Source organism: Hemitrygon akajei, chromosome 5 (genome assembly GCF_048418815.1).
Source record: "Hemitrygon akajei chromosome 5, sHemAka1.3, whole genome shotgun sequence".
Taxonomy (NCBI): domain Eukaryota; kingdom Metazoa; phylum Chordata; class Chondrichthyes; order Myliobatiformes; family Dasyatidae; genus Hemitrygon; species Hemitrygon akajei.
In genome coordinates, this window is record NC_133128.1 from 96597313 (window position 1) to 96622501 (window position 25189).

General features: G+C 42.8%; 1 protein-coding gene across 1 annotated transcript in view; it reads right to left on the bottom strand.

The window, feature by feature from the left end:
- Window positions 1–9722: 9722 nt before the first annotated feature.
- Window positions 9723–25189, bottom strand: part of eaf2 (ELL associated factor 2) — a 63151-nt gene continuing 47684 nt past the window's right edge. The window contains exons 5-6 of the mRNA XM_073046107.1: window positions 16925–17173; window positions 9723–11019 (exon numbers count right to left, since the gene is read on the bottom strand). Of these exons, the coding sequence (XP_072902208.1) occupies window positions 10976–11019; window positions 16925–17173 (293 nt within the window). The 3' untranslated portion in view covers window positions 9723–10975. The remainder of the gene's footprint in view (window positions 11020–16924; window positions 17174–25189) is intronic.

Sequence of the window (25189 nt, forward strand, 5' to 3'; positions counted from 1 at the left end):
TTCAAGCATTTTCCCAACTACAGATGTTAAGCTAACTGGCCTATAGTTAGATACCTGCCCCTTGCCTACGTCCCTTTTTGAACATGAATCTAAGGAAGGACAAACCAATGATTGGGTACAAATACAGACAGAGCGAAGAGTTAAATTGTACCACCGAGACAAAATTCATAAGAATGTAGAAAGCAGGACTGAAGGTGCTGTATTTAAATGAACATAGCATTCAGAATTCATGACACAATTAGAGATTGGTCGGTATGACACTGCCATCACTGATGGCTGAAAGGAGGCCATAGTTGGGAGCTTAACATGAAAGGATATACTTTGTATTGAAAGGACAGACAGGAAGGCACAGGCAGTGGTGAGGCTCTGTTGGTAAGTTATGGAAGTACATCTTTAGAATGAGGTGACATATGGTCAGAGAATGTTGAATCTTTGTGGGTGGAGTTAAGAAACTGCAAAGGTGAAAAAACCATGATGGGAATCATAAATAGGCCTCCCAATACCAGTCAAGATGTGGGCAAAGGGAGCTGGAAAAGGCATGTAATAAGGGTAATGACACAATTGTAATAGGGGACTTCAGTATGCAGGGGTTGGGAAAATCAGGTTGATGTTATTGAGAAATATACCTGATATAATCACTATATATACCTGAACTATAATCACTATGTATTAGCTATTTACTATACTATGTAATCACTTCTAGGTACCGAATATTAAAGAGTATTATTTTACTAGGCACATTTTGTTATGTGTTGTTTTCACTAGATACTTTGTACTCTCTTAGCTGCATATTATGGCACTTACAGAACACCTGCTTGTTTTGCAGCACGATTAGCTGAGATGTATCCCATGTATTACACTCAGCCTTTGTTTAGTACGAGATAACGGTGGCGGACAGGATGCTGCGAGCAGGAATGTACTGTGAGGGAGGTTGTCTGAAAAACATAATCTTGGCCACAAATAAGGCCCCAATGCGAACGGGTGAAAAACAATGGTGACGTACCGCGGGCTAGGCAAGAGCGATTAATTAATTCATATATAGATGATATGCAACTAAAAATTGATTGGGTATGCTAATAAAACCAAAATAGATAGATAGATAGATAGTTAGATAGATAGATACTTTATTCATCCCCATGGGGAAATACAACATTTTTTCCAATGTCCCATACACTTATTGTAGCAAAACTAATTACATACAATACTTAAAATACATACATAAAATAAAATACTTAAAATAAAATACATTGAATGGTAACTTAAGCTCAGTCCTAACCCCGGCACTTTAACATATCTTACCCCTGGCGGTTGAATTGTAAAGCCGAATGGCATTGGGGAGTATTGATCTCTTCATCCTGTCTGAGGAGCATTGCATCGATAGCAACCTGCCGCTGAAACTGCTTCTCTGTCTCTGGATGGTGCTATGCAGAGGATGTTCAGGGTTTTCCATGATTGACCGTAGCCTACTCAGCGCCCTTCGCTCTGCTACCGATGTCATACCCTCCAGTTCTGTGCCCACGTAACTGTAACTGTAACTGAGATAAGAAATTACTATAAAGAATGCTGTACACCGGAGCTCGGGGGGCTTTCGGTGACAAGTTCATTGATTGCCTCAGCCTTTGTTTGCAAATAAAGGTTTAATTTTTTTGAAGAATTGTCTGTGTCTCCAAGTCATTTCAAGTAACCATGACGATGTCTGATCACAAGAGAGGGGACTTGTTGAATGCGTATGAAATAGCTTTTTAGAGCAGTTTGTGTTTGAGCTTACTTAGGGAAAGGCCATCTTAGATTAGGTGTTGTATAATAACCCAGATCTTATTTCAGAGCTTAACATAAAGGAACCCCTAGGAGGCAGCAATAATAATAGGATTGTTTTTATATTGCAATTTAAGAGGGAGAAGCATAGATCACATATATTAGTATTGCAGTGGAATAAAGGGAATTACAGAGGCAGTAGAGAGGAGCTTGCCCAAGTGGATTGGAGGAGGATACTGGTAGGGGTGACAGCAGAACAGAGATGGCTGAAGTTTCTGGGAATAGTTCACAAGGCGCAGAATAGATATGTCCCACAGAAGAAGTTGTTCTCAAACAGCAGGGCTGACAAGAGTTAAGGACTAAAAGACAAGGAAAGGGCATATGAGGTAGCAAGAGTGAGTGAGAAGTTGGATGATTGGGCAGCTTTTAAAATCCAACAGAAGAGAACTAAAAAGGTATAAGAAGGGAAAAGATGAAATATGAGGGCAAACTAGCTAATAACATAAAGCAGGACACCAAAAGCTTTTCCAGTTATATAAAAAGTAAATGGGAGGTGAGAGTTAATATTGGACCACTGGTCCAATGATGCTGGTGTTATAGTAATGGAGGCAAAGATATAGCAGATGAACTTAATGGGTACTTTGCATGTCTTCTCTGTGGAAGACATTAGCAGTGTGCCAGCGGTCTGTGAGCATCAGGCATTTGATAAGATGCCACACATGAGGCTGCTTAACAAGATAAAATCCTATGGCACTACAGGAAAGATACGGTACTAACATGGATAGATGAAGAGCTGACAGGCAGGAAGCAGCGAGTGGGAGCAGCCAGTGGGAATAAAGGGAGCCCTTTTTGGGTGGGTGCCAGCAACTAGTGGTATTCCGCAGGGGTCAGTTTGTCAATGATTTGTATAATGGAATTGGTGGCTTTGTGACAAAGTTTGCGGATGATATGTGATAGGTGGAGGGGTAGGTAGTGCTGAGGAAGCAAAGCAATTGCAATGGTTTACTGCTGCTTTGACCACCAGCTGAATTTTGTCACTTTTTGACTTTATCTCTGCCATACTATTAATGACTCCTGCAATGAATGTTACTAGAGCTTTTTTTCCCACATAAATCCTGTCATTTACTCTTCGCTGCATCTCTTGCATCCCTATTGCTCTCTGGTCATTAGGAGTGTTATGATCCCAGCCCCCTCCCTTGTGAGAATCGCAAGAGCCCTAGTGAAGGGGGGGGGGGGGTCAATGACCCAAGAGAGAGACGTGCGGAAGTTCGCGTTTCCATAGGGATGGAAAAAAAAGGCGACATTGACTATTGTTTCATGGAGACCACGTGAAAAGCCCTCGGGCAAAGTGGGCTGGTTGAGAGAGAGATCGCATCACCTGCAACCTGATTGACACCTGCGATCCCGTGAAGAAGTATAAAGGAGGGTCTGAGGGGGGACAACCCTCAGATGCACCAAGGAGACACGATACCGATTCCCGTGGGAGCGGGAAGCCATTTTGAAGGAAGCCACGTGCGTTAGATTCCAAATTTTGAATCTGTGGCTGGAACCAACGGAAGACCGCTTTTAACTAACAATGGGGAAGCCTGCTCCCCTGATTCCAAGGATTTGCTCCGTAAAGACAACGGGCAAGTGTTTATCCTTTCTCAACCATCTCTCTCTCTCCACAACGTGAAACCCCAGCGGTTCCCAAAAAGGGAAAAGCCTGCAGACTTCTGAGTGACTCTTTATATTTCAATTGGACTCAGTATTATCCCCTAGACAACGATAGAGCTTATTTCTGTTTGATTATTACTATACCTGTGCTGTAGATTGGGTAGTGACGACTTATATTAGCTGAATGTTTGTATTAACCTTACTTTTGTGCCTCTTTATAAATAAAAACGTTTAAAAATAGTACCATCAGACTTCAGCAGACATATCTATCTTTGCTGGTAAGTGACTCAGTTACAGAGTTCGTAACAATTGGGGCCTCGTCTCGTGATTTGACCCCAAATTGGAAGGGCCAGTCAATCGGGATTGTAAGTCAAAAAAAAAAAAAAAAAATTGGGATCTGGTACGCAGGTAGCCAGACGGGAAACCAGCAAAGATGGACGTGGGTGAATTTATGAAAAACCCGACTATGGAGGCGCTAGGGATGGCCACCAAATCAGACTTGTTAAATTTGGGGAAGGGGTTAAACCTCGCAGAGGTGAAGTCGTCCATGAAAAACCGGGAGGTGCGAAGGGCCATAACTCAGTATTACATTGGGGAGAATGTGTTTGAAGCAGAGGAGTTGGAAAACATCCCTGAAAAAGTACCCGCTAGTACGACGGATCATTTAGAGATAGAGAGATTACGGTGGGAACATGAAATTAAGTCAAAAGAGCTAGAAGTGGCTGAGAGAGAAAAGGAACGAGCAGAGACAGAGAAACAAAGGATCCATGAATTGGAGCTGGACAGGCAAGAGTGAAGAGCTCAAGGGGTAAAGAGAGGGGAGGGGGACGATTTAGCCGAAGGTAGGATTTGGGCAGCCATGATGCCGACCCGCCGACCGGCGAGTACGGTGGCCCCGCCCCTGGAGTCCCAAAGCTATCGCGCATGCGCGGTCACTCGCAGCCTGTCGAGTAAAGCAGCTGAGAACCAGAGCAGTTTAAATCGGGCCGGTAGTGATTTGGCCAAGACATTTTTACCGACCCTATACCACAAGGGTTCCGAGGGTGGTAAAACAGAAAGTAGTAAAGTGAAAGGGGGTAAGGGTGAGGAGATAGCCCTCCCCTTAGTGAAGAGAAAGGTCCTAGAGGTAGGAAATAAAGATGAGAAACGGATAAAGCTGTTAAAAGGTCCAGAGTTGGACATGGTTGATCTGTCTGGTTTGGCAGAATTGTTTGGAGAAGTTGAGAGTTCTAAAGGTGTTCCCGATGGTCCCGAGAGTGAAATGAGGGCAGTCTTAGAGAGGAAGGGTATCCTTGCTGTGGAGAAGTCAGCTGAAATGGCCGAGGAGGTTGTTTCAGCTCGCAGGGTTGCACCTTCCCCAACGGGGGGGCTGCCTAGAGAGTAACTGGAAGGATCGGGGGACGTTAGAATTTGAAAAAGGTATGGGTGTTGAAAGCCTGGAAGAGGCCAATGTCCCGTTTGAGTGTGTCCATGATGGGGATGCACGTGGTGCTGAACCTAGTCATGGAGCTCAGAAAAAAACTGAGGTATTTGACTCAGCTGGACGAGACGGTCGTCCTTTTGGAGCAGATAGACTTGGTTCGGAAAAAAAAGGGTTAACCTTGGGAAGTGTGAGTTCCCAGGTGGTTGTGCTGAAGGGGGTGTTCAGAGTTAATGTGGAGTTTACGAATGGGGAGATAACTGTTGTTGTGGAGGGAGATGGAAAATCTGTAATTCCCAAATCGAAGGAAGAAAATTTAAAGTGTAGATTGGTGCCGGCGCATCGATTACAGGTTGATTTGGAATGTAAAGGTGCCCCACACGCTATTGTTATTCAAGAAAGCGCTGTGAGGAAGCCGAAATTTAAATGCGGCCGGAGGGAGAGGTTCGAACTGAAACCCATCAGCCTGCATGGTCTGGACAAAAGGGTTAGCTACCTGTGTAACATTAAAGAATTGGGTGGAAATTCCCACGATGGTCTAGGTTTGGGACACGGAGTTAAGAGAATAACCCTTATGGAAAAGAAAGGCGGGAGAGTACCTCGCCAAATTACTCAAGTTCCCCATGGGGGGACTCACCGGAAAAGAGGTGACGGTTAATGGGGATGCCATTTTTAAACAGAAAAGCCGGTTGTACGGGGTTGCGCCAAGGCCTGTGAATGATAAAGACAGCCCCTTTGGAGACCTGCCGGTGAAGTGAAAACGACTGAAACGATTAGTATTCGCATAAACTTTTGTAGATGCACCTAAGCTAAGATCACACCTCTTTACGTTTTGTTGCTGAAGAAAATAAATAAATAGGTGGTTATTGAACTGAAGTTTGATGCTACCAGACTTGAGTACGGTACGTGATGTTAAGATATTGAAGAAAGGGGCACTGTAATTGTTACCTGTTTAGATACTGACTGGAATGTATAAATGTAGTACTCCGTGAAGAGAAAAGCTTGTGTAGTATGAGTCCAAAAAAAAAAGAAAAAATCCTGTACCAACCTGTTTTTAACCGCTGGTAAAAAACGTTTAAGAGGGGAGGTGTTATGATCCCAGCCCCCTCCCTTGTGAGAATCGCAAGAGCCCTAGTGAAGGGGGGGGGGGGGTCAATGACCCAAGAGAGAGACGTGCGGAAGTTCGCGTTTCCATAGGGATGGAAAAAAAAGGCGACATTGACTATTGTTTCATGGAGACCACGTGAAAAGCCCTCGGGCAAAGTGGGCTGGTTGAGAGAGAGATCGCATCACCTGCAACCTGATTGACACCTGCGATCCCGTGAAGAAGTATAAAGGAGGGTCTGAGGGGGGGAGAACCCTCAGACGCCCCCAGGAGACACCAAGGAAGCACAATACCGATTCCCGTGGGAGCGGGAAGCTATTTTGAAGGAAGCCACGTGCGTTAGATTCCAAATTTTGAATCTGTGGCTAGAACCAACGGAAGACTGCTTTTAACTAACAACGGGGAAGCCTGCTCCCCTGATTCCAAGGATTTGCTCCGTAAAGACAACGGGCAAGTGTTTATCCTTTCTCAACCATCTCTCTCTCTCCACAACGTGAAACCCCAGCGGTTCCCAAAAAGGGAAAAGCCTGCAGACTTCTGAGTGACTCTTTATATTTCAATTGGACTCAGTATTATCCCCTAGACAACCATAGAGCTTATTTCTGTTTGATTATTACTATACCTGTGCTGTAGATTGGGTAGTGATGACTTATATTAGCTGAATGTTTGTATTAACCTTACTTTGGTGCCCCTTTATAAATAAAAACATTTAAAAATAGTACCATCAGACTTCAGCAGACATATCTATCTTTGCTGGTAAGTGATTCAGTTACGGAGTTCGTAACAGAGCATTATTCTGTTCTCTTGACATTCTTACAGCTTCTGCATAAGTGATCTTTCTTCTCACTCTTATTTCTTGAATTTTATTCTCCCGTCTCATAACCTCACACCCACTATACACCACATTATGAGCTCCTCCACAATTACAGCATTTTGGTTGCACTCCTGTTCCACATTTTCCATATTCATGATCATCCCCACATCCAGCACATCTCCTCTGCCTTTTACAGTTTTTAGCTATGTGTCCAAACCTTTGACAATTATAGCTCCTCAATGGCTTTGGCACATATACCCTTACTGGGTAACTCATGAAACCCAGGAACACTTTCCTTGGAACTCTTTCTTCTTCAAATTCAATCAACACTGTTTCACTTTCCTTTTTCATTCCCTCCTTTGTTGTTTTCAGTCTTAGAACAATTACTTTCCCCCCTTTGATATTCCTCTTCAACTCCTCCATGTTTATACTCATTGGTACACCCGTGATCACTCCTTTACAACCACCATTTCGTGCTCCCACCCTCCCTGTATATTCCACCTTGCATTTTCCTATCTCTTTTAGCTTGAGTGCTTTCTCAAATTGTTCCTCATTTGCACATCTTACCAACAGATTGCCATCATTAAGGACTTTTGCAAATACTATTTCCCCTATCTTATTTGCCAGAGTTGTTGTTAGCACAAATGGGTTAATTTTCTTCATGTGTCCTTGCGCCTTCTCATTAAACCTAACTATGACAACACCTCCTCTCTGAACTTGTTCATCTTCCTCACTTTCAGAACTCTCTCCATTGTCATTTCTTATTATTTTATTCCCTTTGTCTCGGTTTTCATTCATCCATCCCCTCACTATCTCCTTATTCCCTTTATTTCTCCCTTCACAATAATCCATTTCTCCCCAGCTGCCTTCCTCTGATCCCAAATCCCTATCCCGCTCCCTCTCCACTCTCTTTCCCTCAGCCCCTCCTCTTGCCTTGTCTGCCATTACCAGACCCAGGCAACCCCCTCCCAGCAATTCCCACTCCTTCCCCACTCTCTTTCCCTCAACAAGTTCCAAACCACTTTCACACATGCACCAACCCCAGCGTCCGAGCAAAGGACTGAGCTGTTGCATTGCACCAGCCTAAATAGATGAGGATTGTGCCATTCTGCTACAGCCAGAGGGGTGTTCTCTGGAGCTGCCTCATTTATGCCGTATCTTTTTAAGGAGAGGAATGTTTTCTCTCCCCTGCAATTTACTATGGACTGGCCAGCATTGAATATAAACCCGCAGTCAGGAGATGAGTGTAAAGGATAAATCTTCAGAAGTTAACTCATTTTCTATATCTTCCAAGAGACTTATTTGTTACATGTGTGGTGAAGAGGAACACACTAAATTTGTCTGCCCCAAGAATTTTGTGAAACTAACCCAGATGTGCTATGTGCCAAGAGTTGACCTAAAGTCAGAGGGAGCCACAACAATCACAGAGAGAGGTCATGGTGGAAATAAATGGATGAGAGTTAAAGGCACATATTGACAGTGACAGTGACCAGACCCTTGTTCATTCCTCCTCATACTGTGTGTATGATTGAGACTGTGCCCATCAGTTGTGTACATGAAGATGAAAAACCTTATCCCACAGCAGATGTTTATATCAAAGTGCAAGGCCAGAATTATCTCCTGAACATAGGGGTTGCTGATCATCTCCACTTTCTGGTGGTGCTAGGTCAGGATTTGCCTGTTCTTGATCTTTTGCATCCAAGTAAGGTCTGTAATGTTGCCCTTACCCGGGCAAAAGCCAAGGACATCAAACAATCTACCCAGCCTCTCAGTGAACTTCCTTCTTATAATGCTTAAATTGAAACTAAGCCTGGAAGGGATCGGAAAACTCGTAGCCAGAAGACAGGAAAAGTTTCAAAATACTTAAGTGAATTCATCCATTGAACTACACCCCCCCCCCTCCCCCACCCCAGCTTTTGGGGTTTCAAAATCCAACTGACTTCCAGGCAATGCAACAAAATGATGTCAGTCTAACTCCTTATTTTAAGCAGGTTCGACACTTTCAGGAAGGGGAAAAGGTGGAACTGATGAATGGAAATGGATATTTTATTTAAAATGGGATACTGTACCACCAGCAGGGGTCAGCGAAGCAGCTAATGGTACCTAAACCTGCTAGAGAAATTGTACTTGAGTTGGGTCACTCTATTCCCTGGGCAGGCCACCTGGGGAAACAGAGAAGTTTTGACCGTATTAAGAAACATTTTCACAGGCCGGGTCTACGTGCTGATGTGGCCCAGTATTGCAGAAGCTGTCCGCAATGTCAACAAACTTCAGCCAGGTTTCCTTCTAAAGTTCCCCTTCGGTCTTTGCCAGTCATTGCCACTCCAGTTGAATGGTCCGAGAGTCTCTTAAAAGACCCTATTGTAACCGTCTCCACCACCGTCACCAGTAGCCCATTCCACGTACTCACCACTCTGTGTGTGTAAAAAACCTTACCCCTGACATCTCCTCTAACCTACTATGCCTGCTCGTGCTAGCCATTTCAGCTCTGGGAAAAAGCCTCTGACTATCCACACAATCAATACTTCTCATCATCTTATACACCTCTATCAGGTCACCTCTCATCCTCCATCACTCCAAGGGGAAAAGGCCAAGTTCACTCATCCTATTCTCATAAGACATGCTCCCCAATCCAGGCAACATCTTTGAAATCTCCTCTGTACCCTTTCTATACTTGCCACATCCTTCCTGTAGAGAGGTGACCAGAACTGAGTACGATGCTCCAAGTGGGTTTGACCAGGGTCCTATATAACAATATATGTTGAATGTGTATCTTCAGTCTCCTCTCTGATGAGAAGTAATGAGAAGAAGGTATGGCTTATGGTGGGGTCCTGTTGAAGGATCTCAGCTCATAACATCAATTGTTTATTCCTCTCCTTAGATGCTCCGTGACCTGCTGAATTCTTCCCACATTTGTGTGTATTGCTCAGGATTCCAGCGCCTGCAGATTATTTTGCTTAGATAAAAAAAAGTCTGAGTCAAATGCAAAGGAATTTTATTTCTCACCATCACAATGATATTCTTTAAATGGAAGAAAACAAGTCTGGTCTTGAGACAATAATCCAACAACGAGTTACAACAGAATCCATTTGTTCCCTTTACACTTGCAAAAGGAGAGACCATGAAGCCGATGTGGATAAAATAGTTAGCCTATTTAACAAGATCTAGCTTGAAAGAGGAGCAATATGGATTAAAAGGTTTTTATTTGCATAACTCACAATGAAGAGAGCTGGTAGCAAGGGTGGCATGTTGAGGATGAAATAACTTCCATATCCTATTTTTATTATCATGTAAATCACATAACAGGACCAAGTGCAGTCACTGCAAAAATAAAGTTGGCATAATGTGCCACCCAGAACAAGTCAACAGGAGCCTAAGCAGTGTCACTGTATTCAAGCAGAGGCTAGACACTGTTGTGGGGCCACTCTTCAATGTTATACCTCTGGTAGGGTTCCTTCTTATCCACAACACCATCACCTTCACTCAAGTCTCACTACTCTAAGCAATCCGCACCTCAGAGTTGGCAGGAAAGCTTCATATACTGTCAGCTCATTTTTGCCCTCAAAGGCATATCCACTGTCCAAATTAATTGACTGTCAATTTTGTGGCATTCTGGACAGAAAGTTATGGCACTTTATTTAAATATTTCACAAAATATACCTTTCATATAGGTGTAAACATGCTAATAACTTTGTGGGTAACCTCATAAGGATGAAGAACCAAAATGCTTTGCTTAGTCAATTCCCTGTGAATAACATTGAGTGAAAATAGATTGACTTGTACTTGGATTTTAAAAGATTTTTCCATTTAAATATAAAATTCCTCCTTTCCAACTTTGAACCCATAAAATATTCATTCAAAACTTCCATGCCCTGATTTCAGCAAGAACACGCCTACATAATTGAGTTGAGACAATTATTTCTTCAAAGACCATTAAGGCAGTGGATAGAAGAATAGGACTGACATTATTAGGAATACTTCCAACTTACTGGACAACTTGCACTCTTAGAGTTCCAACAGAAGGTACTCCCTTTCAGCAGATTTAAAAAAATATATTTATCTGATCGTGCATGCACATGTAAACTCACGTACACACACAGAGCCCATTTTCTTCTTATAAAGGCAAGTTCCCGATTTCCTTTTCAGAGGTAAACAGCTGCTAAATGTTTGTGATATTGCAAAGCTTTGCCTCTGCTTTGTATTGGCACAACAATACCCTTTCCATTCAATCGCTGTCACTTCCAGATTCACTTAGTTGCAGATCACATCCTGAAGATTTAAAATTAAAAAGAAACATCAATTTCATTCAGCCTAATTCAGACACAAGCTTGCCCCCACCAAATGGTCTAGGATAAAAACTACAACCCTATATTATGTTTCATATGTTTCATGTAAGAATTTCACTGTATGTTTTGATGTACTTATGATAAATAAGTCTGAATCTACAAAATAATTTCAATCAGACCTGTTTTCATATCCAGAACATAATGCAGCACAGGAACAGTTTCATCAGCTGCAATATCTGTGCTGATCACAGGTATAGATTTGTAATGCGTGCTGAGATACGTATTGGTGTATACTGTTCATAATCATTACACAGTGCATTGAGCTAGAACAAGGTAAAACAATAACAAAGTGCAGAAAAGGTGTAACAGCTATGGAGAAAGTGCAGATAAAGTGAGAGATCATAATGAGGTGAATTAGGAGGTCAAGGGTTCACCTTATCATACTGGGGAACCATTTAAAGACTTGTTAGAGGGGTAGAAGTTGTCCTTGAGTTGGGTGGTATGTGCTTTCAGGCTTTTGTATCTTCACTGATGAAAGGGGACAGAAGTGAGACTGTCTGGGGTGGGGGGAGGGGTCTTTGATTATGCAGTCTGCTTTATTGAGGTAGCAAGAATTATAGACAGGCTGGTGTCCGTGATGGCTGAGCTGTGTCCACAACTCACTGCGGTTTCAGGCAGAGCAGTTGCCGTACCAGTGTTCAATTAAGCTAATTTTTTTCTACCTCTACAGGATCCATATCCCTGTACATTCATGTGTTTATCCAACAGCCTCCTAAACACCACTATCCTATCTGCTTCCACCCACTAACCCTCGCAGCCCACTCCAGGCACCTACCATTCTCTGTGTAAAAACCTTGTCCTGCACATCTCCTATAAACATTCCCATCACCTAAAAGCATGTCCTTAAAATTTGGCATTTCAACTCTGGGGGAGAAATATACCAACTGTCTACCCTTCCTAAGCCTCAGATTTTATAAACATATCAGATCTTCCTTTGGCCTCTTCTGCTCCAGAGAAAACAACCCAAGTTTCTTGAACCTCTCCTTATAGCACCTGCCTTCTAATCCAAGCAACATCCTGTTGAAACTCTTCTGCACTCTCTGAAGCATCCATATCCTTCCTGTTTTGGAACAATCAGAAATGCACACAATAATCCAAGTACAGCCTAACCAAAGTGCAACATGACTTCCTGACTCTGAAACTTAATGCCTCAGCCAATGAAGGCAAACTGCCTTATTTAACAACACTCTCCCCCATCTGTATACATCAATATACAGTGCCTATAAAAAGTATTTACCTCCTCCCACCTTGAAAGTTTTCAGGTTTATTGTTTTACAACATTGAATCACAGTGGATTTTATTTGGCTTTTTTGTCACTGGTCCAACAGAAAAGACTCATTTGTGTCAAAGTAAAAATAAATTTCTACAAATTGGTCTAAACTTTTTACAATTATTAAACACAAAATAATTGATTGCATAATTACTTACCCCCTTCAAGTCAGTATTTAGTAGATGCACCCTTGGCAGCAGTTACAGGCTTGAGTCTGTGTGGATAGGTCTCTAACAGCCTTGCACTCTAGACACTGCAATTTTTCCCCACTCTTTACAAAACTGCTCCAGCTCTGTCAGATTGCATGGGGATCATGAATGAACGGCCCTTTTCAAGTCCAGCCACAAATTCTCAATTGGATTGAGGTCTGGACTCTAACTTGGCCACTCAGGACATTAACTTTGTCATTTTTAAGACATGCCTGTGTAGTTTTGGCTGTGTTCATTGTCTTGCTGGAAAACAAACCTTCTCCTAAGTCACAATTCTCTTACAGACTGCATCAGGTCTTCCTCCAGGATATCCCTGTATTTGCTGCATTCATTTTACCCTCTATCTTCACAAGCCTTCAGTGAAGGATCCCCACAGCATGATGCAGCCACTACCATGCTTCACAATAGAGATGGAATGTTTTTGATGATGTGTAGTGTCTGGCTTATGCCAAACATAGCATTTCGTCTGATGGCCAAAAAGCTCAATTCTGGTTTCTTTAGACATTGAATCTTCTTCCAGCCGATTTCAGAGTCTTGTGGCATAGTCAAGCTGAAATTTCATGTTTTTTTTTCCCAACAGTGACTTTCTCTTTGCCACTCCCCCATAAAGCTGTGACTGGTGAGGGACCTGGGCAACAGTTGTGTATGCAGTCTCTCCCATCTCAGCCTCTGAAGCTTGTAACTCCTCTGGAGTTGTCATAGGTTTCTTGGTGGCCTCCTTTGCTAACTCCCTTCTTGAACAGTCATTCACTTTTTGAGGAATGCCTGCTCTGGGCATATTCATAGCTGTGCCATATTCTTTCCATTTCTTGATAATTAATTTAACTGTACTCCAAGGAATATTCAGTGTCTTGGAAATCAGCTTTTACCTATCTCCTGACTTGTGCTTTTCAATAACTTTTTCACAGAGTAGCTTAGAGTATTTTTTTGGTGTAGTTTTTGCCAGGATACTGACTCACCAGCAGTAGAATCTTCCATACATAGGTGTATTTTTACTACACTCAATTGAAACACCTTGACTGCATTTAACTACTTATGTGACTTCTAAAACTAAATGGCTGCAGCAGTGATGATTTGGTGTGTTATATTAAGGGGGGGTGAATACTTTTGCCATTAATTCTTTAAATATTTGTAATTAATTTAGATCATTTTATAGAGAGCTGTTTTCACTTTGACACAAAAGAGTCTTTTTCTGTTGACCAGCGTCAAAAAGCCAAATTAAATGTTGTAAAACAATAAAACATAAAAACTTCTAAGGGTGGGGGTGAACCTTTTGATAGGCTCTGTATTCTGGTGCAGTATGGACCTGAGTAAGTAGTTGGGTCTCATTCTCTCCTTTCACAGCTGCCACTTGTTCTCTGCTGCACAGTGGTAGTTGCTGTTGTGTTGCACAGCTCCCTCTTGAACAGATTTCCTTCAGATGCATCTGAGTGCAATATCTTACCTGTTATTAGATGTAATGTTGAATTATTTCAGGATGATTTTGATGTTATTTTTGAAGAGTTTCTTTTGCCTAGCAGGGGCTTACTGACCTTCTTTCCACTGGAAGTAAAGGATCTGTTTGGGGAGACTTGAGTTTGGCATTATGGTGACATGACCTATCCATCAGAGTTGGTATTGCCTTATCGTGTTGGAGATGCTGTTCATATTGGCCTTCTCCATTACACCGGTGTTAGTGAGTCTGTCCTTCCAGCTGATCCTCAAAATCTTTTGTAAGGTTCTTTGGTACTTTTCCAGGGCTTTCAGGTGCCTACTGTAGCTGGTCCATACTAGCTCCATATAGTAAGTGTAGGAAGGATGACTGCTCTGTAGACCAAAAGCTTTGTTTGGACCTGTAGGTTGCAGTCCTCAAAGACTCGATTCCTTTTTCTTCCACAGGCTCCTCTAGCACTACTCAGGCAATGGTTAATCTCTGAGTCAACGTCTACTTTTGAGGAAGGTATGCTCACAAGGCAGGAAAAGTGGTCTACACAATTGTAGACCACAATTGACAAGTATCACATTGAATAAAACTGCCATCTCAATAGTCTCAATCCTCAAAGAATTAACCATATCTTGCACTGAGTTTAATCCATTTCAATCCTGCATAGTCTGCCAGTTGTATCTATACCCCTTCACCCAGCAAACACCACCTTACTACCTACTTCCCATCCTGTCAATCTGCTTTTCTCCCATTTAAAGACTGGCTTTACTGGCCATGTACATCAAAACATACAGTGAGTGAAATGTGTAGTTTGTATTAACCAGCAACACAGTCTGAGGATGTGCTGGAGGCAGCCCTCAAGTTTTGCCATGCTTTCGGTGCCAAGACAGCACATCCACAACTCACTAGCCCTTATGTTCTATGTCTTTGGAGTATGGGAACCCAGGCAGTCACAACGGAATGTACAAACCCTTACATGCAAAAGATTCTGCAGATGGTGGAAATCAAAATGCTGGAGGAGCTCAGCTGGTCAGGCAGCATCTATGGAAAAGAGTGCAGTCTGATGAAGGGTTTCGGCCCAAAACGTCGACTGTACTTTTTCCTGCAGATGCTGCCTGGCCTGCTGAGTTCCTCCAGTATTTTGTGTGTGTTACAACCATTTACTCCTGATCATTCTGCATTATTGCTTCATAAATATTAACAAGCACATGAAACTTAATTACTTGGTGGTTACAAATCATACATCTTGTTGTTATTGCCGGGCAAACATTGTCATCGAGTTTTGCCTTATCAATCTTGGAAACCAGAGGAGACAGAGAACCCAGTGACATGGTGTCATGACAACAACTTTTTCCTCAAAGTCAGCAAAACAAAAGAGTTGGTTGTTGACTTCAGGAAGGGTGGTGGTGGACATACTTCTATTTATATTGGAGATGACCGATACCACCAGAGACACGACCCTTGTAGAAGCAATCTTCTTAAGAATCTGTATTAGCAAACAAGCTCAACCCTGCAATCGAATCATCACCTTTGTGAGAGCTGGAGATCAACCAGAAGCAAGAGTAAAGCCACCCTCAGGGAATCTGGCACCACCTCACGTCTGACTGAATCTGGGATCATAACCTCTACATTAGAAAAAGGCCATTAAGGGATTTATCTAGAAAACCATGCAGGTACATTGCATGTAATCCTGTCAGTTATTAAATTTAGATCCGACATTAAAGTGCCCACTTTATTAGGTACAGCTGTACATTAATGTAAATATCTAATCAGCTAATCATGTGGCAGCAACTCAATGCATAAAAGCATGAAGACATGATCAAGAGATTCAGTTATTCATACCAAATATTTAGAATGTGGAAGAAATGTGATCTAAATGATTTTTGACCTTGGAATGATTGCTGGTGCCAGACAGAGTATCTCAGAACCTGCTTATCTCTTAGGGCTTTCATGCACAACAGTCTCTTGGAGTTTACAAAGAATGGTGCAAGAAAAAAATATTCAGTGAGCTATAGTTCTGTGGGCAAAAATGTTTTGTGAATGAGAGAGGTCAGAGGAAAATGACCAAACTGGTTCAAACTGACAGGAAGGTGACAGTAACTCAACGAACCATGTGTTTCAACAGTAGTGTGCAGAATTAATGAATGCACATGTCGAACCTTGAAGTAGATGGGCTACAGCAGTAGAAAATCATGTACGTACACTTTGTTGCCATTTTAATAAGTACAGGAGGTACCTAAAATGTGGCCACTGAGTGTATCATTAATCAAGAGATATCAGGAAATTTTGGGGACAACATACAAGTATTGTACATAAGCTGGGTCTCAGATCATACAGGTCTGATTGATGCTTGGGTGGGGGTATGAATGGCTGATGCATGCTCCTACAATTTTTAACTCCATTGACATCTAGTTATGCCACCGGTTAGTCACCTATACGATCGTCAATGGCATACGTGACAGAACCTAAAATTCAGACTCTGGCAAACTGTGCAGCAGAGGCAACAAGATTACCTATTTGCCAACAATGGCAAAGTTATGGCGTGCTATGTACCTGATCCTCAACAGTCTTTGCCTCCAGCTTCAAACATCATTGGTAAATAATGGTGTGAGAATGGAGAGGGAGCTGTGGAAATTTGACTTGCAGTTTCTCTTAGAATACAGAACACTACAGGCCCTTCAACCCACAACGTTGTGCCAACCTTTTAACCTACTCAAAGATCAATCTAACACTTCCCTCCCACATAGCCTTCCTTTTTTCATTCATTCATCTACCAGTCTCTCAAATGTCTCTGATGTATCTGCCTCTGTCACCACCCCTCGTAGGGCATTCCATGCATCCACCACTTTCTGATAAGGATCACATCCCTGACCTTTTTTGAAGACATTATTCTGTTAATTAAAAGGAATAATAGCAAGTTACTGACGCAATGTATTCAGAGTTTCTTCCATTTTTTTCATGTTATCCTGAGGTAGTGATGTCGACATTAACGGCATGGAAACTTGAGAAAAAGGCAAGGTGGGAGGTAGAGGCTGAGCCACCTTGTGTGCCTCATCTTCAGAATCACTGGAGCTTTCGCTGCTTGAGGAGGTGGATGAGGACGAAGAGCTCTTGGAGTCTGATGAACTGTCTGACGTACTCATCTGGTCCATCGTACCCACCTCTGCCATCAGTTCTGCAAATGAAAATATAAGGCAATAAGACATAGGAACAGAACTAGACCACCATTTAGCCCATTGCATTTGCTCCTCCCTTTGATCACGGCTGATTTATTTTCCCTCTCAACCCCATTGTCCAGCATTCCTTCTGTAACTTTTGATGCTCTTACTAATTAGGAACTTATCAACCTCTGCTTTAAATATACCCAATAACTTGGCCTTCACAGCCACCTGTGGCAGTGAATTACACAGATTCATCATTCTCTGGCTGATGAGTCTCCCATGATTGGAAACATACTCTCCCCATTACTCTACCAAGACCATTCAATATTCAGTAGGTTTCAATGAGATCACCTCCCCCCACCCCATTCTAAACTCCAGCGAGTACAAGCACAGAGCTAGCAAATGCTCCTCAAACATTAACCTTTTCATTTCTGGGATCATTCTTGTGAACCTCTTCTGGACCTTCTCCAATGCCAGTAAATTCTTTCTTACAGGCACAAAATTGCTCACAATACTTCAAATATGGTCTGTCTAATGCCTTATAAAGCATCCAAACCTTCTCCTTTATCTTTTAGTCCTCTCAAAATGAGTGCTCACACTGCATTTACCTTCCTTACCAATGACTCACCCTTCAGGGAATCCTGCACTAGAACACCCAAGTCCCTTTGTACTTCCAATTTTGGAATTCACTCCTTTTGGAAAATAGTCTATGCCTTTATTCCTTCAACCAATCTTCACTACACTGTTTTCCATTTGCTGCTTCTTTGCCCATTCTCCTAGTCTATCCACGTCTTTCTGTAGACTCCCTGCTTCCTCAACACCACCTGCCCCTCTATCTATCTTTGTATTTTCACAAACTTGGCCACAAAGCCATCAATTCCATCAACATACACACAATGTAAAAAGTAGCAGACTCAACACCAACTCCTGCGGAACACCACTAGCCACTAATCACCAGCAGCCAACCAGGAAAGGCCCTCTTTGCTTTGATTCTTTGCCCCCTGCCAGTCAGCCAATCTTCTATCCAATGAGATGCAGAATAGGAATGTAAGAGCACAACAGGTAAGAGAAAATTCCTGATGTGTGATCCACTACTCTATATTATGGCCGAGCCCCATATTCTATCGAGCTCTATCTTGAATATACTCAGTAACTGATACTGGATAATGACAGAATAGAAGCAGTAAGGTGGGATCCCATTGAAATGGAGAATGGCGTGGATATTTGAGGGAGATAATGGAGTCACCTATATCAGAGGCTGAAGAGAGAAAAAAGAGGCAATAACAATTAATTATACTGATTATAATAACATACAACATCAGTGACACAGCAATATTGTGGTAAGGACACAAATCAGAATCAGGTTTATTATCACTGACATATGTCATGGACTTTGTTGCTTTGCAACAACACCAGAGGTCCCATCACACTAGACCAGTATTACACCAAGGAACGCCACCATTCCATGCACAGGCCACAGTTCAGTAAATCAGATCACTGGCTGTCCTTCTACCTGCATAGAGGCAGAGGCTAAAGAGCAAGGCTCCAGAGATTAGGACAACAAAGAGGTGGTTGCAGGAGGCAGAGAAGCAACTATGGGATTGCTTCGAGTCAATGGACTGGGCCATGTTCAAGGACTCATCTGTGGTTCTGAATGAATACACTATGGTTATCAAAGACTTTAGTAGAACAGCTGTAGATGAGTGTGCCCCCACAAGATCATTCAGATTCTCCCCGAATCAGAAACCCTGTATAAATCATGAGATTCACAATCTGCTGTGGGCCAGATCAGAGGCATTCAAGTCTGGTGACTAAGGAAGTTCCAAGAGGTCCACTTCAATCTCCAGAAAGTCACGTCACAGGTGAAGTGGCAAATCTGGACTAAATTCAAATCAACGAAGGGCATTTGACAGTTGAACTTCGAACTCGGACACTCCGAGCTGCAATACCGTCGCACTAACCGCTACAGTACCGTGGCGCAGTAATTACTGCAGTGGAGCAGTTGGTGCAACACTTCACAGCATGCCAGCTATAAGGTGGATTTGATTCACACTGCTGTCTGTAAGGAGTTTGTACGTTCTCCCCGTGACTGTGTGGGTTTCCTCCTGTTGCTCCAGTTCCCTCCCACATTCCAGGATGCACGGGTTACGGTTAGAAGCTGCAGGCATGCTATAAACACAAACACTGGAAATCCAGAGTAACATATACAAATGCTGGAGATACTCAGCAGGTCATGGCAGCATCTAGGGAAAGTATGAAACAGTCAACGTTTCAGGCCGAGATCCTTCATCGGAATTCCTCCTCTCCCCCCCCCCCCCCCCCCCCCCAAGTGGGCAGAGCCAAGTGAGAAATTGTTGATTGCTGAGAGGACCAGACCAACAGGTAGAGGGTGGTGGTGGAGGGGAGAAAGAAGTGGAGAGCTTTACGGCCTTCTTGGTGGCCGATAGAAGTGCATAGGAACTGCACAACCATGGTGAAAATGATCAGGGCCAGGGAACTGAGAGTTGTTGAAGAGATCAAGAACATGTGAAGTGCAGATTGTCTGAACCGGGGAGTGGGGAATAAAATGGAGGTATGTTGGCACAAGTTCAGTGGGGCAGGAGCAGGCAGAGACAATGGACTTACTAGGACAGTCAGGTTTGTGGATCTTGGGTAGGAGGTAGAAAGGAGCAGTGCGGGGTAAGGCAACTATGAGGTTGGTGGCAGTGGCTGGGAGATCTTCAGAGTTGATGGGTCAGTGATGGTGTAGGAGACAATGACGATGGTCCGGAGCGGGGTCTTTTTCAAGGCGTAGGTAAGAGGAGGTGCTGAGAGTTGTTGCCTGGCCGTAGCAAAGTAGAAGTCAGCCTATCAGACTACAACAGCACCCTCCTTGTCCACAGGTTCAATGGCGAGTGGCAAGCAGTACAGTCAGAGGGGGCAAGGTTCAAAAAGGAGAGGGGAGTGCTGAGGTTGAGATGATTCATGTCTTGCTGGCAATTAGGAAGAAATGCAGAACAAAAAGGAGGAGGATTCTGATTAAGGGTTTTAGCCTGAAACATCCACTGTTTATTTCTTTCCATGAATGGTGTCCCACCTGCTATGTTCCTCCAGCATTCTATATGCCAAAGTATGGCAACACCAGTAGGCTGCCCCACCCAACACTACTGACACAAACCACACATTTCACCATTTCAATGTACATGTGCCAAACAAAGCTAATCTTTTTACTGCTGCAAAGTAGGAAACATAGAACGTTCACAACAGTCTTCATATTAGTGCCATGGGAATTTATTTTACCTTCACTGACCGAAAAGGTGCATCCCTAGTTGAACATCTCTGAAGTATGTTTTATTTTTATTTATTTAGAGATACAGCACAGTAACAGGCCCTTCTGGCCCAACAAACACATGCCACCCAATTACACCCAGTTAACCTACTAAACTCTGCGTCTTTGGAATGTGAGAGGAAACTAATGCAGAACGTACAAACTCCTGACAGTCAGTGACGGAATTGAATCTAGGTTGCCAGCACTGTAATAGCATTAGGCAAATAGCCACGCAACTCTGTCACACTGTATGTAAACAGTATTCTGCATTGTTATTGTTTGCTCCTGTACTACCTGAATGCACTTGTGTGATGGACTGATCTGCATGGGTCTTCTCCTATCATTTCGCATTTCCCCCTCCCCCCACTACTTTCAAATCTCTTACTATCTTTCCTTTCGGTTAGTCCTGATGAAGGGTCTCGGCCCGAAACGTAGACAGTGCTTCTCCTTATAGATGCTGCCTAGCCTGCTGTGTTCCACCAGCATTTTGTGTGTGTTGTTGTTTGAATTTCCAGCATCTGCAGATTTCCTCGTGTTTGCTCTGCAAAAATAGTGAAGTAGTGTTCCTGCATTAGGTCATTGTTCATTCAGAAATCTGATGGCAGAGGCCAAAAGCTGTTCCTAAAATGTCTAAATCTCATCTCTGATAGTAATGAGAACAGAGCACGTCCTGGCTGATGGAGTCCCTTAATGATGATTGAAAGCTCCCTTTTGGAGCATTGCATTTTGAAGGTGTCCTCGATGCTAAGGAAACTAGTGCCCATGATGGATTCAAACAGGATAGACAGGAACAAGATTGGATGGATTCCAGAAACACTGGTGCAAATTTGGGGCTGTGGTTCAAGACTGTTGTTGTGAAGGAGCAAAGATAGTAGATCTACAAAACAAATAGAACCAAAAGACAGATTCATAATTCCTCAAAAGTGACGTACCAGGTAGAGAGAGAGTCATAAAGAGAGTTTTTGATCATAAATCAAAGGATGTTGCTGGGACTTGAGGACCTGAGTTATAGGGAAAGGTTGAATAGGTTAGGACTTTATACCCTATACCCTTTATAAGAAATTTGTTAGAGGTATAAAATTTATGAGGTGTATAGATAGGGTTAATGTATGCAGGAATTTTAAAACACCTCTATGGTCACCCCTCATTCTCTAATGAAAAAAGTCCCCAGCCTGCTATACTCAGTCCCACCTGAACTATCAACAGGGTCATTAATCTCCTCTGCACTCTTTCCAGCTTAATGGCAACATTCCTGCAGCAGGGTGACCACAACTGAATACAATATTCCAAAAGTGACATCACCAACTACAACATAACATCACAACTTTTTTACTCAGTGCCCTGACTGAAGGCCAGAGTGCCAAACACCTTCACCATCTTGCTACCTACAACTCCATGTTCAGGAATCTTCTGTTCTACACAGGGGCCTGCCATTCACTATGAAAGTCTTACCCTCATTTGTTTTCTCATAAGGCAAAACCTCGCACTTACCTGAAATCAATGCTATTTGCCATTCCTCAGCCCACTTACCCAACAGATTGAGATCCCTCTGTAAAACCTGATATCTATCCTGCTGCTATACTGCTGTATACTGGTAATCTTTCCTCTTCCATAATAGAATTAGGCCATACGGCCCATCCATCATGGCTGACTAATTATCCCTCTCACATCCCTTTTCCCCACAACCTTTGATGCCCTTACTAATCAAGAACCTTCACTTTAAACATACCCAATGACTAAGCCTCCACAGCCATCTGTGGCAAAGACTTGCACAGATTCACCACCATCCGATTAAAGAAATTCCCTGTCATCTCAGACCTGATACAAGGTCTTAAACAAAAACACAGCCTTTTACCTCCACAGATGCTACTTGACCCTCAGAGTTCTTCCAACACCCTTTTTTTTCCATTCCAGACTCTGGCATCTGCAGTTCCTTTTGCCTTCATACAAGATCCCCCCACCTAGTCTCACCTGTCACTTTTTAGTTTGTACTCCTTCCCCTCCCCCACCTTATTCTGACATCTCTCTGCATTATTTCCAATCCCAATGAAGGGTCTCGGCCAAAACCTCAACTATTTATTCATTTCTGTAGATGCTACCTGTCCTGCTGAGTTCCTCCAGCATTTTTTTGTGTGTTGCCTGGATTTTAAGAGAAAATCATTTCCACAGAGGTAGTGAAAGGGCAAACAGGCCTGACAGGATTTCTCCTGCAGGGGACAGCAATAACTAAATGGATTGAATGGTAATCATTCAATAGTGAAATTAAAATGACAAGATACATTGAATATCAAGCTGATTAGAGTGGACATCCAGAGACTTTTTCCGTCAGGGTGACAATGGCTAAGATAAGGAGGCATAATTTTAAGGTGATTGGAGGAAAATAAAGGTGAGGGAGGGTTATCAGAAGTTGTTTTTATTCCCCCACATGGAGAGAGTATGGTAAGTGAGTGGATAGTGCTACCAAGGGTAGTGGTAGAGACAGTACATTAGGGATATATAACAGCCTGTGAGATAAGCACGAATGATAGAAAAATGGAGTGCAATGGAGGAGGGAAGTGTTAGATTGATTTTAGAGTAGGTTAAAAGATTGGCACAATATCATTGGCCAAAGGCCCTGTACAGTGCTGTACCAATCTATAATATTCTGTTATTTGGTTTCTGTTCATTTGTTAGCTGATTAAATATACACATTGGTAAAAGTTTGATTCAGATAGAACAGAATCCTAGAAATTCAAACAGATAGTAAAAACTGTCGAGAGGATCATCCCCCTATTTGTGACATTTACCAGGAGTGTTGTAGACAGAGGGCCCAAAGCATCGTTGAAGGTCCCTACCACCCATCCCACAATCTCTTGGACCCACTACTCTCATAGGAGCATCATAACTAGGACTGCCAGACTGGGTAACAGCTTCTTTCCCCAGGCTGCAACAAATGAATATCTTGCCAACACCAAGGTCTCGTCAAAAGGACAGTGCGCTGTTTACTGTATTGTTTGCCAGTGCTCCACATTGCACGCATTTTCAGTTATATTTTATTAACTTATTTATATTAATATTTTGGTTTATGTGCTATGTATGATAGTTGTTTTGTGGGTGCACCATAGTCTGAAGGAACATTGTATCATTTGGCTGCATCTTTGTAAAGTCAGATGACAATAAACTTGAACTAGAACAACTTTCTTTAGGCCTACAGAGCTGCATTATTTAAAGGCAAAAGTTGTTTGCACTGAGTGAATGCCAATGAGCAGTGCTTTCACACGGAGACCAAGCACAATAAACAATAAGTGTTTTTTGCTTGCACAAAAGCCTTGCAGTTATTTAACACCTTTATAACCTCAGGTCATTTCCCTTACATTTCATGGCATTTTTTAATTTAGAGATACAGTCTGAAGGTTTTGAAGGTTGTCATAGCTGAGTGTGGTTGGTGATAAGTTCTCACTACCCAGTAAATGATCCCAATGGCATACATTTCAAATAGCCTCTGCAACAAAGTCCAGCTCCTGACCTTCACACGTGGCATGGTACTAAACTCAGGGGAACTGTTTCTACTGATAGGAGAAGGGGCAAAGGCAGCTTACTGGTGCTTTAAAACAATTTGCTTCAGGCAGATGGGGTTCATCAGCTATGGTTGGCAGCTCATCTGGGTGATGGAAAACTTTGACCTCAAACCTCTGCTGCCTTGCGGATGTACCCACTCATGGGGAAGGCTTCGGGAGTAGACCCTGAGGAAAAATCTGGAGCCCCTGAGGCAGTCCTATGTTGAGTTCAATGCTGACTGATAACTCCTGCGACGCCACAGGTGCCAAACTGTATCAGATCCCGCTGTTCCTTTGGATTCAACAGCTACATGGATAGAGGGAGCATGCTGCTTGGGCAACATTGCTCTCCAGATTGTACTAGCCTGGCTTGTGCATGATGTAGACCATGGGGATGCATCCTCAGACAGGATGAAGAGGTCAATACTCCCCAATGCCATTAGGCTTTACAATTCAACCGCCAGGACTTAAGAACTTTTTAAAAGCTATTATTAATGCTTTTTGAGATAGTGATTTAGATGCATATCATATTTTTTTTACTGAGTTAAGTATTGTATGTAATTAGTTTTACTACAACAAGTGTATGGGACATTGGAAAAAAAAGTTGAATTTCCCCATGGGGATGAATAAAGTATCTATCTATCTATCTATGGTCAACCATGACTAGGCCCTTCTGGTCCAACAAACCACACCGCCCATCAACCCAGCTATTTAACATTGCCTAATCACAGGACAATTTACAATGACCAACTAACCAATGTGTTTTTGGTCTGTGGGAGGAAAACAGAGCACCTGGAGGAAATCCATATGCTCACAGGAAGGACACACAAACTTCTTACAGAGCACACTGGAACTGAACTTCGAACTCGGACACTCCGAGCTGCAATACCGTCGCACTAACCGCTACAGTACCGTGGCGCAGTAATTACTGCAGTGGAGCAGTTGGTGCAACACTTCACAGCATGCCAGCTATAAGGTCAGGATTTGATTCACACTGCTGTCTGTAAGGAGTTTGTACGTTCTCCCCGTGACTGTGTGGGTTTTCTCCTGGTGCTCCAGTTCCCTCCCACATTCCAGGATGCATGGGTTACGGTTAGAAGCTGCAGGCATGCTATAAACACAAACACTGGAAATCCAGAGTAACATATACAAATGCTGGAGATACTCAGCAGGTCATGGCAGCATCT